General features: G+C 38.7%; 1 protein-coding gene across 1 annotated transcript in view; it reads left to right on the top strand.

Annotated features, from left to right (window-relative positions):
• Positions 1-10,942: 10,942 nt before the first annotated feature.
• The window catches only part of CHMP2B (charged multivesicular body protein 2B), a 29,813-nt gene continuing 27,315 nt past the window's right edge, over positions 10,943-13,440 (top strand). The window contains exon 1 of the mRNA XM_060149395.1: positions 10,943-11,228. Coding sequence (XP_060005378.1) covers positions 11,195-11,228 — 34 coding nt within the window. The 5' untranslated portion in view covers positions 10,943-11,194. The remainder of the gene's footprint in view (positions 11,229-13,440) is intronic.

Genomic DNA, 13,440 nt, shown 5'->3' with positions numbered 1-13,440 from the left:
ATAATTGTAATCTTTATAAATGCCAGCTACTTTTTCAGAATGGGTTTGGTTCTTTCACTGTGATGAGAATATATTGTTTATTAAAATGTAGATAATGGTTATCAGTAGTACTCAGAGATAAGTTTTAGCTGATTTTGGAAATCATTATCTTCTGTGTTAGGCATAAGTTTAATTCTTTCCTCATTTGATTTCTTGTTTGGAGCGTGTTCGTTAAAACAAGCAGTGATCTCTGGTGGGAGAAATGTGTTGTTGGAAATAACATGGAGCTAAGCATTTAACCCTATGTACCAGGTTTGGAAACCTGTCAGCTTAGTCACCCAAGGCAAATGATGTTTTGTGCCAGAAACATAAGAAAATTCAGATTAAACTTATTTAACTACTGGTAAAGAAAAGGAGTACATAAGGAAGAAAATAATTTGGACTGATACATTTTTGGTCTTATTTATAAAGCAGCTATACATTAATATTAATAAAAAAGTTTTTTCCCCCTCTAAAAACTAGGTATGGGAAGAAAAGATATTGGCCTAATGTATGTATTTTTCCCATGCCTTTTTTTCTGGGGCCAATTTTGGAGTAACTAAATTAGAACATATAGAATAATATTACAGTTGATTTTCCATAAGGTAGAAATCAAAATACATCTTTGCTGTACTTATCATCTATATGATATCCAAATTAAGATTTCTTAAAGGGTTTTCAAAGTGTAGTTTACCATCCATGTCATTCAGACTTTTTTTCTGTCAGTTAATGAAGCGCAGGGGCTAACCTAATTCATATGATTCCCATCTGTCATCTCTGCAGCAGTGATGATGCCCAAAATGAAATTCCATTCTTCATTTAATTCCTGTAGCTTGATATTAGTCAGGTAATCAAGCACAACTCCTGGGGTCTTGCTTTTTCAGACGAGGAAACTAAGGTCAAGTGACTTGCCCTGGGTCACACAGCAAGACATCATAAGAACAAGGAAAAGATCCAGCAACCTTGGACTTTCTCAGACGTTAACAAGACCACTGAACCATACTATCTTCTCAGGTAATTGCCTTCTCTGACATCAAGTGGGTCACATTTTATTACCTCTATTTTTTCTTTTGAAACAGAATCGTTTTTTTCTTTCTTCTTTCTCTGCTTATTTGAAACAGGCATTTAGAAATGCTATTCTCTGCTTAGTGTTTCTGGTAATTATCTTCAAGGAAACCAGAATACAAATTTAAAGTACTCATTAGCATGCTGATTAGAAATTTCTCTCAAAGACTCAAAAGGCTGGCAGAGACCCCCAGAGATCATCTGATCCAGCCCCCTGACTTCAGGCGTGCTTCCCCTAAACAGTTTCCAGCAGATGGAAAACTATATTTATGACCCTCAAAGGGAGGGTCCCCAACCTCCCTTAGTAACACAACCCTGTGCTTAGATCTGCTTTATTACGTAATGGGTTATGAGCAAAATGCAGAAAAAGAAACTGCCCTCTCTTGTAATGTCAGATATTACTAAAATGACTAAGATTAAGCATAATTTATATTTGTATTCATATAAGTTATCTGACCAACATTTCTGACTTGATTTTGGAAAAGTCTTCCTTGTCATTTGGCATTCTTTTGACATAAAACTTTTTATTTTATGTCAAACCATATTCTGGAAGAAGCTTTGTAATTTTAAACCATATTCTGGAAGAACCTTCGTAGTTTTAATTGAGGTAAAATTAAAATTTTTTAATTTTTATTAAATTAAATAATTTAATTAAATAAAATTATTTAATTTAATAAATAAATTAAAGCCTTTTTATTTTTGTGCCTTTTGCTGCTTCTATGAAGAATGTGTCCCACAGAAATACTAGTACTTTCTCCCAATCTCTATTTCACCACCCTAACCTGGATAACCTTACATTGGGTTTGAGGGAACTGTGAGACTTAAGAACTGTTTCTGATGGCTTAGAAATTAAAAGAGGAGCTGGGTACCTGTGTACATCCTGACTTGTTCATGGGAATTGCCTACATCACTTTCTAATTTCTTTAGCAGATTGTAGATAGGGCTTCAGAAAATCCCATTTCCATAATCACAATCCCATTTTGACATCATTCCTTTCAGTGACCGATCGATCTCAAATTTGACATTTATGCTTCTGATCTAAAATCCTTTTGTCTTCATTAAAATCAGAATATACTTATAAAAATATTTACGAGTGCTCTCCTAAATCTCAGTTTTGAATGGCAGAAATAATTTGCTGAAAGAGAAAATTCCTAGCTCAAATGTACCTAAGAGAATGGGGAGCTTATCCAAAGGGCTGGTCTCTCATATTTACACAACCTGTTTCAATGAGCTACATGAATTATATCGTGGGCACTGAAAGTGGTGGGAACATTCTGTTATTTCTTCATAAGCCAAAATGTGTAAATGTATCAACAATGCCTGCAGATTTCTCAGAGACTGCCTTCCAGATTGTCTCTTTATTCTTCTTCTTTTTGCGGTACGCGTGCCTCTCACTGTTGTGGCCTCTCCCGTTGCGGAGCACAGGCTCCGGACGCGCAGGCCCAGCGGCCATGGCTCACGGGTCCAGCCGCTCCGCGGCATGTGGGATCTTCCCAGACCGGGGCCCGAACCCGTGTCCCCTGCATCAGCAGGTGGACTCTCGACCACTGCGCCACCAGGGAAGTCCTTACTGCTCCTTTATTAAGACATATCTATAGGATAGGACAAGCATTGACTTGAGATCTGAGTCATTGGGGTTCCTTGTAGAACTCCCACTGACGAACTGTGAGCTTCAGCAATTCCTTGTTATGGGGTCCTGATATCTATTTGTAAAATGAAGAGCTTGTAATGGATGACTTTTAAGATCCCTTTCACCTCTAAAAGTCTAGCATAAGTGAATGAACAAATGAACAAATAAATGACTGAATAAATTATTGAGCATTCTGGTCTAGTTCTACCTAATTTGTCTTTCTTACAATAAAATTGAGTGTCATTACTCCAATATGCATTTTTGAAATGTATTTAAATTATATGCTAAATGTTGATTGAATATTGTTGACTTGATGTAATACATGTTTATTGAAACCTTTTTTGCCAGACATATGTGGAAGATAAAAGGAAAAGGCTGTCAGTCATTTAAATATGTTGTCAACACTATAAATGCAGCTTGAGACCAAAATTAAATATCAATTAAATAAAATTTGATTAAATACATATGCACTATATCCATAAGGAAGAATTTGGAACAAAGTATTAAACCAAGTCTGTTCCAATGAAAAATCCCATGTCAGGATTTGTCCAATTGTCTTTTACTCCCTTTCCTAGAAATCTGCTACAGTTGATGTGAGAAAGCACCAAGAATACTCCCACCAATATATACATATGCTGTGTTGTGCTAGGGGGCACAAATCCTGTCTTGATTTACTCATGTGCAACTCCATTAACACTGTGAGAAATTCAGGGCAAAGTTTAGTTTATTTTTCAAAAAGGATCATGTTTTTACATATTCTAAATAACACACGAACTCTTTTCGACTGTAAAACCAATGATGTGCGGCCATACACATTTAGGCTACTCATTTAGCTTTTCATTGACTGAATGTCTGACTTGTTTGACTCATTCTCTATGGCAGATATTTTTAAAAGCAAGATTTGACAAAGAGAAAAATGAGGTGAATTTCTAGAACCATAAAAGCATGGAGGCAGAAATTATAGGAAAAAATTGAAATTTTAATGCCAAAACATGGTGAACATGCTAAAATATGGGAAAATGTTGCATACATTATTTGGTTTGAAATGGACAAAAATTATCTATGTTTGGGATAATCTCATTTGACTGCTCTCCTTTGTTTAGTCAGATGGAGTAAGTGCTGCCTCTTCTGCACTGAATTTGGAGAAGTTGATAGAGGGGGATCCACGTGTAGATGTTGAGCCCTGACAAGAGCTTGGAACCAGGAAGTAAAGGTAAAACAGGAGGTCCTTCTCTAACTTTCCTTGCCCTGAAATCAAACCTTGTATTTCTCTGTGAGCAAATGTGGGAAGTAGTAACCTTAGACAGTCCACACTCTTTGATGTCCTGCCCCCTGAGCACACACAACCTACTCAGTCACAGTCACATGGTAATTGACAAACAGAGTCAGCATCATTGACTATGAACTCACCAAAGGAGTCTGTCCTCACATTTTCTGACTCAACACCTTGTTAGCTATATGACTTTGAAAAGCCTTTTTATTTCTCTCAACTGTTTACATCTCTTAAGAAATAAGAGATTTTTTAACTTTGCCAATGACTCTTTTTGTCCTAAGTTTCTGTCTCTAAAATAATTTTTAATGCTACGTAAGTTGACATGTTATTTTTCCATAGCATTATTAAGTATAAGGCAAGATATAGTGTGTAAGAATATAGTGTGTATATTCTGTACTGTAGCATTATTAAATATAAGGCAGAATGTATTGTGTAAGGTAGTTAGTGAAATAGCAAAACAGCTAATGGTCTGCTCAAATTTGAACCTAAGTGAAACAGGAAACAAAAAAGGGGTTATCCACATTAATCCTTGGGTTATTTATTGACTCAGAACCAGGCTGTCTAGATCTATGTTGTTTATGGGGATGGATAATGTTGGCTGCTTTCAGATATATATAAAGCCTCGAAACTGAGTATGTCAAGTTAATACAAATGTACTAAATACACATTATGTCCCTTTGGCATTAAAAATACAGAAACACAGGTAATAGAAGATGCTACTGCATTATTAAGTTTTGACTAAATATTGATATATTTATATTCCAACAGGAAATGATTGAAGCATATGACAAGATAGTCTCTCTGAATCCAAGGAGCTTAGGATGGGATGCTGGTGAGAAGAGACGAACACAAGCAAACCTGTAATGGATCCTCCCAATATAATAAATACCAATGTTAGACACATATTCCTATAACAAGTCAACTTCTATAAATATAATAGAATCAAAGACAAGAAAAACAGATTTTTTTTAATTAAGGAGAAGGAAATTGGCTAATTGGGGGATAAGTAAGGTGTGGTGACTGACAGAGTGAAGGTAACCAGAATCAGAATTATTAAACACAAATCAAAGATTTAGATTTTCTCTATTACAGATTAGTGAATTTCAGAGTGAAGTGATTACTCTTGAGGAAACATGGAAAGGTAAGATGTAGGAATATTAACACAGAGACCTAATATCTTATAGTGCTTAATATGTGTTTGGCACTACTCTGAGTATTTACATATATTAGCTCATTTAATTCTTTCAACAGCCATTTGAAGGTAGTACTAATATTATCCCTATTTTACATGTGATGAAATGGACATGGAGAGGTTCAATGACTTGCCCCATGTCTGATAGCTAGAAAGTGTCTGAGCTGGTTATAGACCTGGGCAGTCTATGTCCAAAGTCAGCACTCTCAACCGTGATGTTGTATAACAGCCAAACGAGTAAAAGAGGGTGTCCATTAAAATTATAGGCTATGACAGCAAAAGACTGGAGAATGGCAAATATTCTGGTTCTCAAAGAGGAAACTATGTTATAAAATACTTCAGAAAATACTCTTAAATAGATTATTAAATTATGTTTTATTAATACTCGAAAAACAAATTGTTGAGCATGTGGAGTGAATGTTGTTTCCTCTGGAATAAATTACGCCAAACTCAACTCATCTTTTTTATCTTTATGGTTGTTATAACTGATAAAATGTGATATAACAGGCATATTGTACCTTGATATCAGCAGAAGTTTTTCTGTCTTAATAAAGATTACAAAAATCTTCAAAATGATCTTAAAAATGAAAATTAAATAAAATCTTGATGATTTTATATAAATAGATTCATAGATAGCTACAATGCCTCAGAAGTACTTATAAATGAATCAATACAAAGATGAATGGATGTCTCTAGTGATGCATGAAAACCTTTGTATTTGGGTTAATATTATCCATAATCCAGAATAGGATGAGTGGACTGAGTAGGAATTTATATTTTTAAAAAAATGCTAAAAGTTTTACTTGACTAAAAGTTTGACGCATTTCAAAGAACATGATAGTCAAAAATGGTAATGCAGTCGAAGAGAGTGCTATCAGAAATTCCATGTACAGAACAAGGGAGGTAATAGATGGCATAATTTTAGGATCTCATGTAAACAATTATTTTCCATGTGAGTGACTCATGATGAAGGGAAATAATTAGGAGGGCAATCTGGATGGTAAAATTTTGAACATATAACGAATGAATAACAGAAGTTCAATCTGTAAAACGTGTGTGTGTGTAGGCACACATTCACATATGTATGTGTGGTCCAGACATAAGTATTGAGATTATGTTGATCTCTTTCTGAGAAACAGATAAGCATCATCAGGATGCTCTGATTCCCATTTTAACAGGACCACTCTGTCTCTATATTGTGACAAAAGAAGAGTGAGGTAAGGATGGAAACAGAAAAATAACATAGGTCAGCGGTCGCCAACCTTTTTGGCACCAGGGATCGGTTTTGTGGAAGACAATTTTTCCATGGACGGGGGCGGGTTGGGGGGATGGTTCGGGATCGCGATGGGGGAGCGGCAGATGAAGCTTTGCTTGCTCGCCAGCCGCTCACCTTCTGCTGTATCGCCTGGTTCCTAACAGTCTGTGGACTGGTATCCCAGGGGCTGGGGAACCTTGATATAGATGGTAATGATCTAGAAGAAAGATGAAGGTTACTTGGATTGGGATGATTCAGAATGGTAAAATGCTATCTTTTTTTAAACAACTTTATTGGGGTATAATTGCTTTACAGTGGTGTGTTAGTTTCTGCTCTATAACAAAGTTAATCAGCTATACATTTATCCCCATATCTCCTCTCTCTTGCGTCTCCCTCCCACCCTCCCTATCCCACCCCTCTAGGTGGACACAAAGCACCGAGTTGATCTCCCTGTGCTATGCGGCTGCTTCCCACTAGCTATCTCTTTTACATTTGGTAGTGTATATATGTCCATGCCACTCTCTCACTTCGTCCCAACTTACCCTTCCCCCTCCGCTTGTCCTCAAGCCCATTCTCTACGTCTTTGTCTTTATTCCTGTCCTGCCCCTAGGTTCTTCAGAACCATTTTTTTTTCTTTTTAGATTCCATATATATGTGTTAGCATACGGTATTTATTTTTCTCTTTCTGACTTACTTCACTCTGTATGAGTCTCAGGTCCATCCACCTCACTACAAATAACTCAATTTCGTTTCTTTTAATGGCTGAGTAGTATTCCATTGTATATATGTGCCACATCTTCTTTATCCATTCATCTGTCAATGGACATGCAGGTTGCTTCCATGTCCTGGCTATTGTAAACAGAGCTGCAGTGAACATTGTGGTACATGACTCTTTTTGAATTATGGTTTTCTCAGGGTATATGTCCAGTAGTGGGATTGCTGGGTCATATGGTAATTCTATTTTTAGTTCTTTTGAGGAACCTCCATAGTGGCTGTATCAATTTACATTCTCACCAACAGTGCAAGAGGGTTCCCTTTTCTTCACACCCTCTCCAGCATAAAATGCTATATTTTTTTGGCTTCCCATATCTTTAAAGGTGAAGCCAATAAGATTTGATGGTATTACCTGTAGGATATGGGACACCATACGCCAAGATATTTGTCCTGAGCTATATTTTATTCATAATAAAATTCCAAAATTTAAAGGAACCTTAGAAACCTTCTAATCAAACCTTTGATTCTTCAAAGGAATTCTTTCTACAATAACCTGCTCCCTCTTGAACACTTCTGTGACAAGGAACTCACTGTCTCACATGGCACCCATCCTATTTTAGAGAAGCTCTGCTTTTAAAAGCTCTTTTTCTTATACCGAGCTAACGTCTGTTCCTCTGTGATGGACAAGTGTGCTATTATGATTTATAAAAAAGAAATATATATTTGGTCTCCCTCCTCATTTCTCACACAAAGCTTCTAAAACTCTTGTGAATTCATAAATGATAAGAGCAATAAATGTATGTTGACATTCATAACAAACACCTTTCAAACACACCTGAGTTTATGTTAATAAGGTGATTTTGGAAAGCCTCTAAGGATGGGGGCTGATCATGAAGGGAAACAACCATGTGAATAAAGGGTTGGAACTTCCAGTCTCCTTCCTCCAACCTCTGGAGGGGAGAAAGGGGCTAGAGATTGAGTTCAGTCACCATGGGTCAATGATTTAATCAACCATGCCTATGTAAGGAAGGCTCCATAAAAACCCAAAAGGACTGGGTTTAGGGAGCTTCCAGGTTGGTGAACCAGAACACATCCACATGCCACTGTGCCTGGGTCCCAAACTCCATGGAGACGAACCTGCATTCAGGACCTGGTCCTATGTATCTCTTCATCTGGCTGTGGATTCCTTTAATATCCTTTGTAATAAACTGGTAGTCTAGTGAATAAACTGGTTTCCTGAGTTCTGTGAGATAATCTAACAAATTAATTAAACCCAAGGAGGGGGGTCATAGGAACCTCTGATTTACGGATGCTTGGTCAGAAGCACAGGTAACAACCTGGACTTGCGACTGGCACCTGAAGTGAGGATGATCTTTTGGGACTGAGCCCTTATGCTGTGGATCTGATGCTATATCTCTGAGTAGATGGTGTCGGAATTGAGTTGAGTCGTAGGACACCCAGCTGGTGTTGGAGAATGGCTTCGTGTGGGGAAAAAAATCCCACATGTCGGAATTCGTGTCAGAGAGTAACAAGTAAATGATAAAAGATGAAAAACCTGGTAGGAAGGCGGGTAAGAGAAAATGATGGAGGAACTGTATTTGTTTCTTCACACAAAACATGGTATGTGTCATTAGGTATATAACAAATATATTTTTCACTGCCTGAGCAGTTTGGAAGACTATTATTGGGTCATAATGACCATAGGATATTAGTTCATTATTTCTTAATGAGGTTTAAAAAGAATAACATTAAAACATCTTCTCTATCCACTATGCTTATATATATGTCTTGTTGATTCAGTGAGTTTGTATGCGATGATGGTGGTTTTGAACAAATGAAAAATACCATTGTATTCTAATTTATGGTACCTTGGTGTCCTAAGTCTCAGTTATATTTAAGTGTACATGCCCTTCCATAAGGAGTGATCTACAAAATATAAACCAGTAGTTTGGTCAGCAACTAATCAGAATGGATGCCAGTTTGCTTATCAGCTGCATATCAGCCTGCTTCAAACCAGGGGAGAATTAAACTATTTGAGTGCTGAGCTTAAATACTGCATATTTCTATTTTGTCTTTATTGTAATGAGGAAGCCCTGCCTTTAGCTCCTGCTGTGCACTTTTGGAGGGTCTTCCATATGGTTGCTAAGTATTTTGGCATTTTCCCAACTGTTACAATTGGGTCAGTGGGGGGGATTGTGTGGGAGTAATAAAACAAGGGTGACTGCATCAGGGAGGAATACGATCACTAGACACTTCACAGTTTATTGCCTCTCAGGCACTCAAGCACAGCTCAATGCTGTTCATTACAACAGGCAGCCAGGGCAAACCGCCTTTTTGCTATAGAGCTTACCCCAAGAAAGGCTGGGACTTGGGGGCAGAGGCTGTTTACTGCTTATGTTTTTTTTTTTTTTTTTTCCTGTTTCCTTACTTCTTCACCTTCCCACAATATCTCAAATAACTTGAGAAGGAGTAAGATAATTATACCTTGCATACAACTATGTTATTCTCAGAAAGTTTTCATGAGCAGACTCTTAGCTAAATTTTAGCAGCAACAGCGGGATGATGACTGGCTCTGAGGGCTTTGATGTCTCAAGAGGCGGAAAAATGGGGAAGGAAAGTCTGACTACCCCAAATACTTAAAAATCCTTGAGACATGATTCTTAAAGCCAGAGGTGACTAATAATACTGATACTATTATTGAGGGTGTCTTCCTATCATAAATCACATCTTTGAAAAAAAGGTACTATGATTTTCATCCTGTGGAAGGCAGTGCTGCTTAAAGCACTAATAGATTGGGAGAAAAAAGTTCAAAGCAAAATTAAGATTCCAAATAGCAAAATAATATATTAAACAGAGATGTGTAAACACAGAAAGAGAGACACACACACTCACAAAATGAACGATGAACTCAAGGTCTTGATCCAGAGACAGTATTTCCCATATTTACACTTATACACAGGATTCTTGAAATAATTCATTATGCTTTTCCTTTTACATAATATGGAGCTTTTTTCCACAGTGAATACCAATGTACAGGTATGTAGCATTCTAATAGGTTCACAGTGTAGCCATAAATTTTCCTTGAGCAATTACAAGAAATTGAGATATTAAAGAAATAGAGTTGGAGACATTTAAACCGGTATACAACAAACGTGTATGGATTTTTTTCATGTTTCCAGCCAAGAACATTAAATAAAAAATGTTGCCTTAAGGAAGCTGCTCCCCATTCCCTTCCTCCCCCCGCCACTGCCAAGCCTAGAAACCTGATCCCCGGAGACCCACACCTGGTGGTCAGAGCCTCGGGCTCAGGGCCGCAGTGAGCGCCTCGGGTCCGGCAGGGGGCTGCGTGGGTGGCGTCGGAGAGACCGCTGAGCAAGTCAGGGCCCAAAAGAGCGTGAACTCCCGAGACAAACACCACCGGGGCTCGGACCTCAGCATTAACACCAGCCCCTGCACTTATGAATGCCTTGATACAGACAGCAAGGGGATGGTCGTAAATCAACTGGTTCCAGGACGACCCACGCTTGTCCTAGGATTCTGGGGACCCCCTTACTTCCAGCTTCTCCGGGGCAAGAAGAGCGCTAAGTAAGGCTCATCTCTGTCAGCATTCAGCACGGAACCCGCATCTAGAAGCTACCTGACACGGTCCGCAGTCTCCTACGCACTGCTACTACTCTAGCCTCGCATGATTCGCCACACTGGGACGCCGCAAGCAGGAGAGCGGGCAGCGGCTGAACTGAGGGCAGCGGCTGCAGCTTCAGGCGCCGCACTACGCAGGCGCGCGCGCAGATCGCGCAGGCGCTTCCTGCAAGTGACTTCTCCAAAAAGTGTCTTAGTTCGCGGTCACCTGAGCTGAGGGCAACTCCGCTGCGGCAGGGTTCGTGGATACCCGCCCTCCGCGGGTCCTATCTGGAGACCCCGCCCTCTTCTCTTGCCCATCCGCTCCGCCATCCCGAGCCCTCCAAAGGCCTGTCCTTTCCCTCCGGTTCTTTCCCAGTCGCGGGCCGGACCGGGCCGAGCCGGGCTGCCCGGGCGCGGTCCCTGACCATGGCGTCCCTCTTCAAGAAGAAAACCGTGGATGGTGAGTTCCAGGCCGGGCCGAAGGGGCCCAGCTCTGTCTTTCCCCGGCGTATTTTGCGGGCTTCCGGCCGCGATTCTTTTTGCTGTCCCTGGGGGCGGGGCTGGATCAAGTGGCCCCACAGGTAACCACTTGACCTACCTCGTGCGTCACTTTTCTGTTACCCTATCTCTTCTGACTCGCCCCACCTCAACCTCACCTGGGCAGTCTGGCTTCCTCTCTCTGATAACATAGTCCTTAACAGCCCCGCCCCCAGGTTTCTCCTTTAGCGGGATCCTGAGCATACAAGGAGGCAGGATGCGGCTGACCCTTGAGTGTCATTAGATTTGGTGATTTGATGAATTTCTTATTGGTTTCCCCTGCTTGGTTTACTGCTCCTTCAGTTTGGAGCCGTACTACTTCTGGGCATCCAAATCGGAAACCTGTGTTGAGGTGGGGGAGGGTGTAATAGGCTACTCTTACAAAATGAACTTGGGTACGGGCCGGTCTTGCCCTAGGAACACCCCATCAATAGAGACGTGAAAAAAATGCTTCTTGACTGACACCGGTAGAAAAATTAAAGAAATCCAGGGGAAGTGCCTGGATTTAGTTTTCATAGTAGATTTTTCTCCCTTATGATTATCTTTTGCTATCTAAAGAGATATGGTATGCATTATCTGCATAGAAGTTTATATTTTAAGATACTTGCATTGCTTCAGACATTTAGCTCAATGTCATGTTAAGGGGGAAAGAAGTGAATGTACAGGAATATACAAATGGGTATTTATAAGGAATGACTGTAATATGTGTTTATATAACTGTTTAATTAGTCTTGATACTTTCATTGACTCTACTAGGAATCAAATTCATTCAAGTTATTTAAAAATCGTGTTTCTCATTACATGTTGAATCTAGGTTGTTGTTGGTTCAGTCGAAGAATCACTTCTTTGTAAGGGTCTAACTCTGCCACAAAAGGAGCAGTGGTAGCTAGACAGTGATTGGTACAAACAGGGTGCTCAGTCCAGACCTGGGATAACTCCTTCATTCCTTTGTAGTGACTTTTCCAATGCCAGCACAATTATTTTGTGGAGGATGACAAAAACATCATCTTTACCCTGCCACCCTACCCTTTACTTCAACACATAATGTCATTTTACCCCTAATTTATCACAGAGCATAATAATATTTTTGCTTATTCTGAGTGGGTGAAATTGACCTTTTATTAACTGAGAAATACCACTTACAACACCTGAAATAACTACCAAGTTGGAATAGGAAGTAATACAATTATGTGAAATGAGTTTTATGTGTGTTTTACCTGAGACTCCTATTTAATCTTTAGCATGGCACTTTAGTTTTTCAGTGTTTCAGTACCAGTAATATGATTTTCAGTCATTGTATAGTACTCCAGGGGAAAAAAAGGTTCATTTTTTTTGTTTCAGTTTTATAGAGTGAGAATTTACTAAACAGAGGAAAAGGGTTGCATCTTTCTTACTGTGATGTTACAAATTAAATTTTAAAAATTAACGTTATAAGCCAAACAGCCTAGCTTTAATTGCTTGATATCTGTAAAATATTTACAAAGACATAAATATCAGTTCTATATTTTTAGTGCTGTGCTTCCTGGTGCTTTTGGCAATCTAGGGATTATTGTACTTGAAGTATAGAGCAGAAAAAAAAAGACAATGAGGATGTGCAGTGAGGGTGTTTAACTGTATATTTATTTGAAGTTGGGTTAATTCATCCAAGAAATAATGTTTTTGCTAAATACACTTATTTGCGAGAAAAAGATCCTAAGGACTTTTGGCAGGAACTATACTACTGTCTTAAAGATCTGTGTATGAAATTTCTGAATATAAATTTGGCTACTGTGTACATTTACTATAACTACCAAACTGCATACTTGATGTTTTCTTAAATTATCATGTCAGTTCAGATCACTTAATGACATCTTAACTGTCGACCTGTACTTTCATTATTTTGATCTAGATATTTACTGATGTTTTTATTCTTTGTTTTATCAAAAATCAGGTGTTTTGTTTAAAAGGTGACAGCATTCTTCTTAGCAATAATGAGGCTATATATTATGAAATTAAATGTATTCTTATGCATTTCTCCCAGATCCTTAGACTCGTTGATTATTGATCACAAGATCTTTTACTGTATGCTGTCTTTTTATCTGTTTCAGCAATAATGAATTCTGATATAAAAGAAAATATGTAACTGCTTATAGAGC

The sequence above is a fragment of the Lagenorhynchus albirostris genome, chromosome 5 (genome assembly GCF_949774975.1).
Source record: "Lagenorhynchus albirostris chromosome 5, mLagAlb1.1, whole genome shotgun sequence".
Taxonomy (NCBI): domain Eukaryota; kingdom Metazoa; phylum Chordata; class Mammalia; order Artiodactyla; family Delphinidae; genus Lagenorhynchus; species Lagenorhynchus albirostris.
The sequence above is the reverse complement of the archived record's forward strand: the minus strand, read 5'-3'. Positions and strand labels throughout refer to the sequence as shown.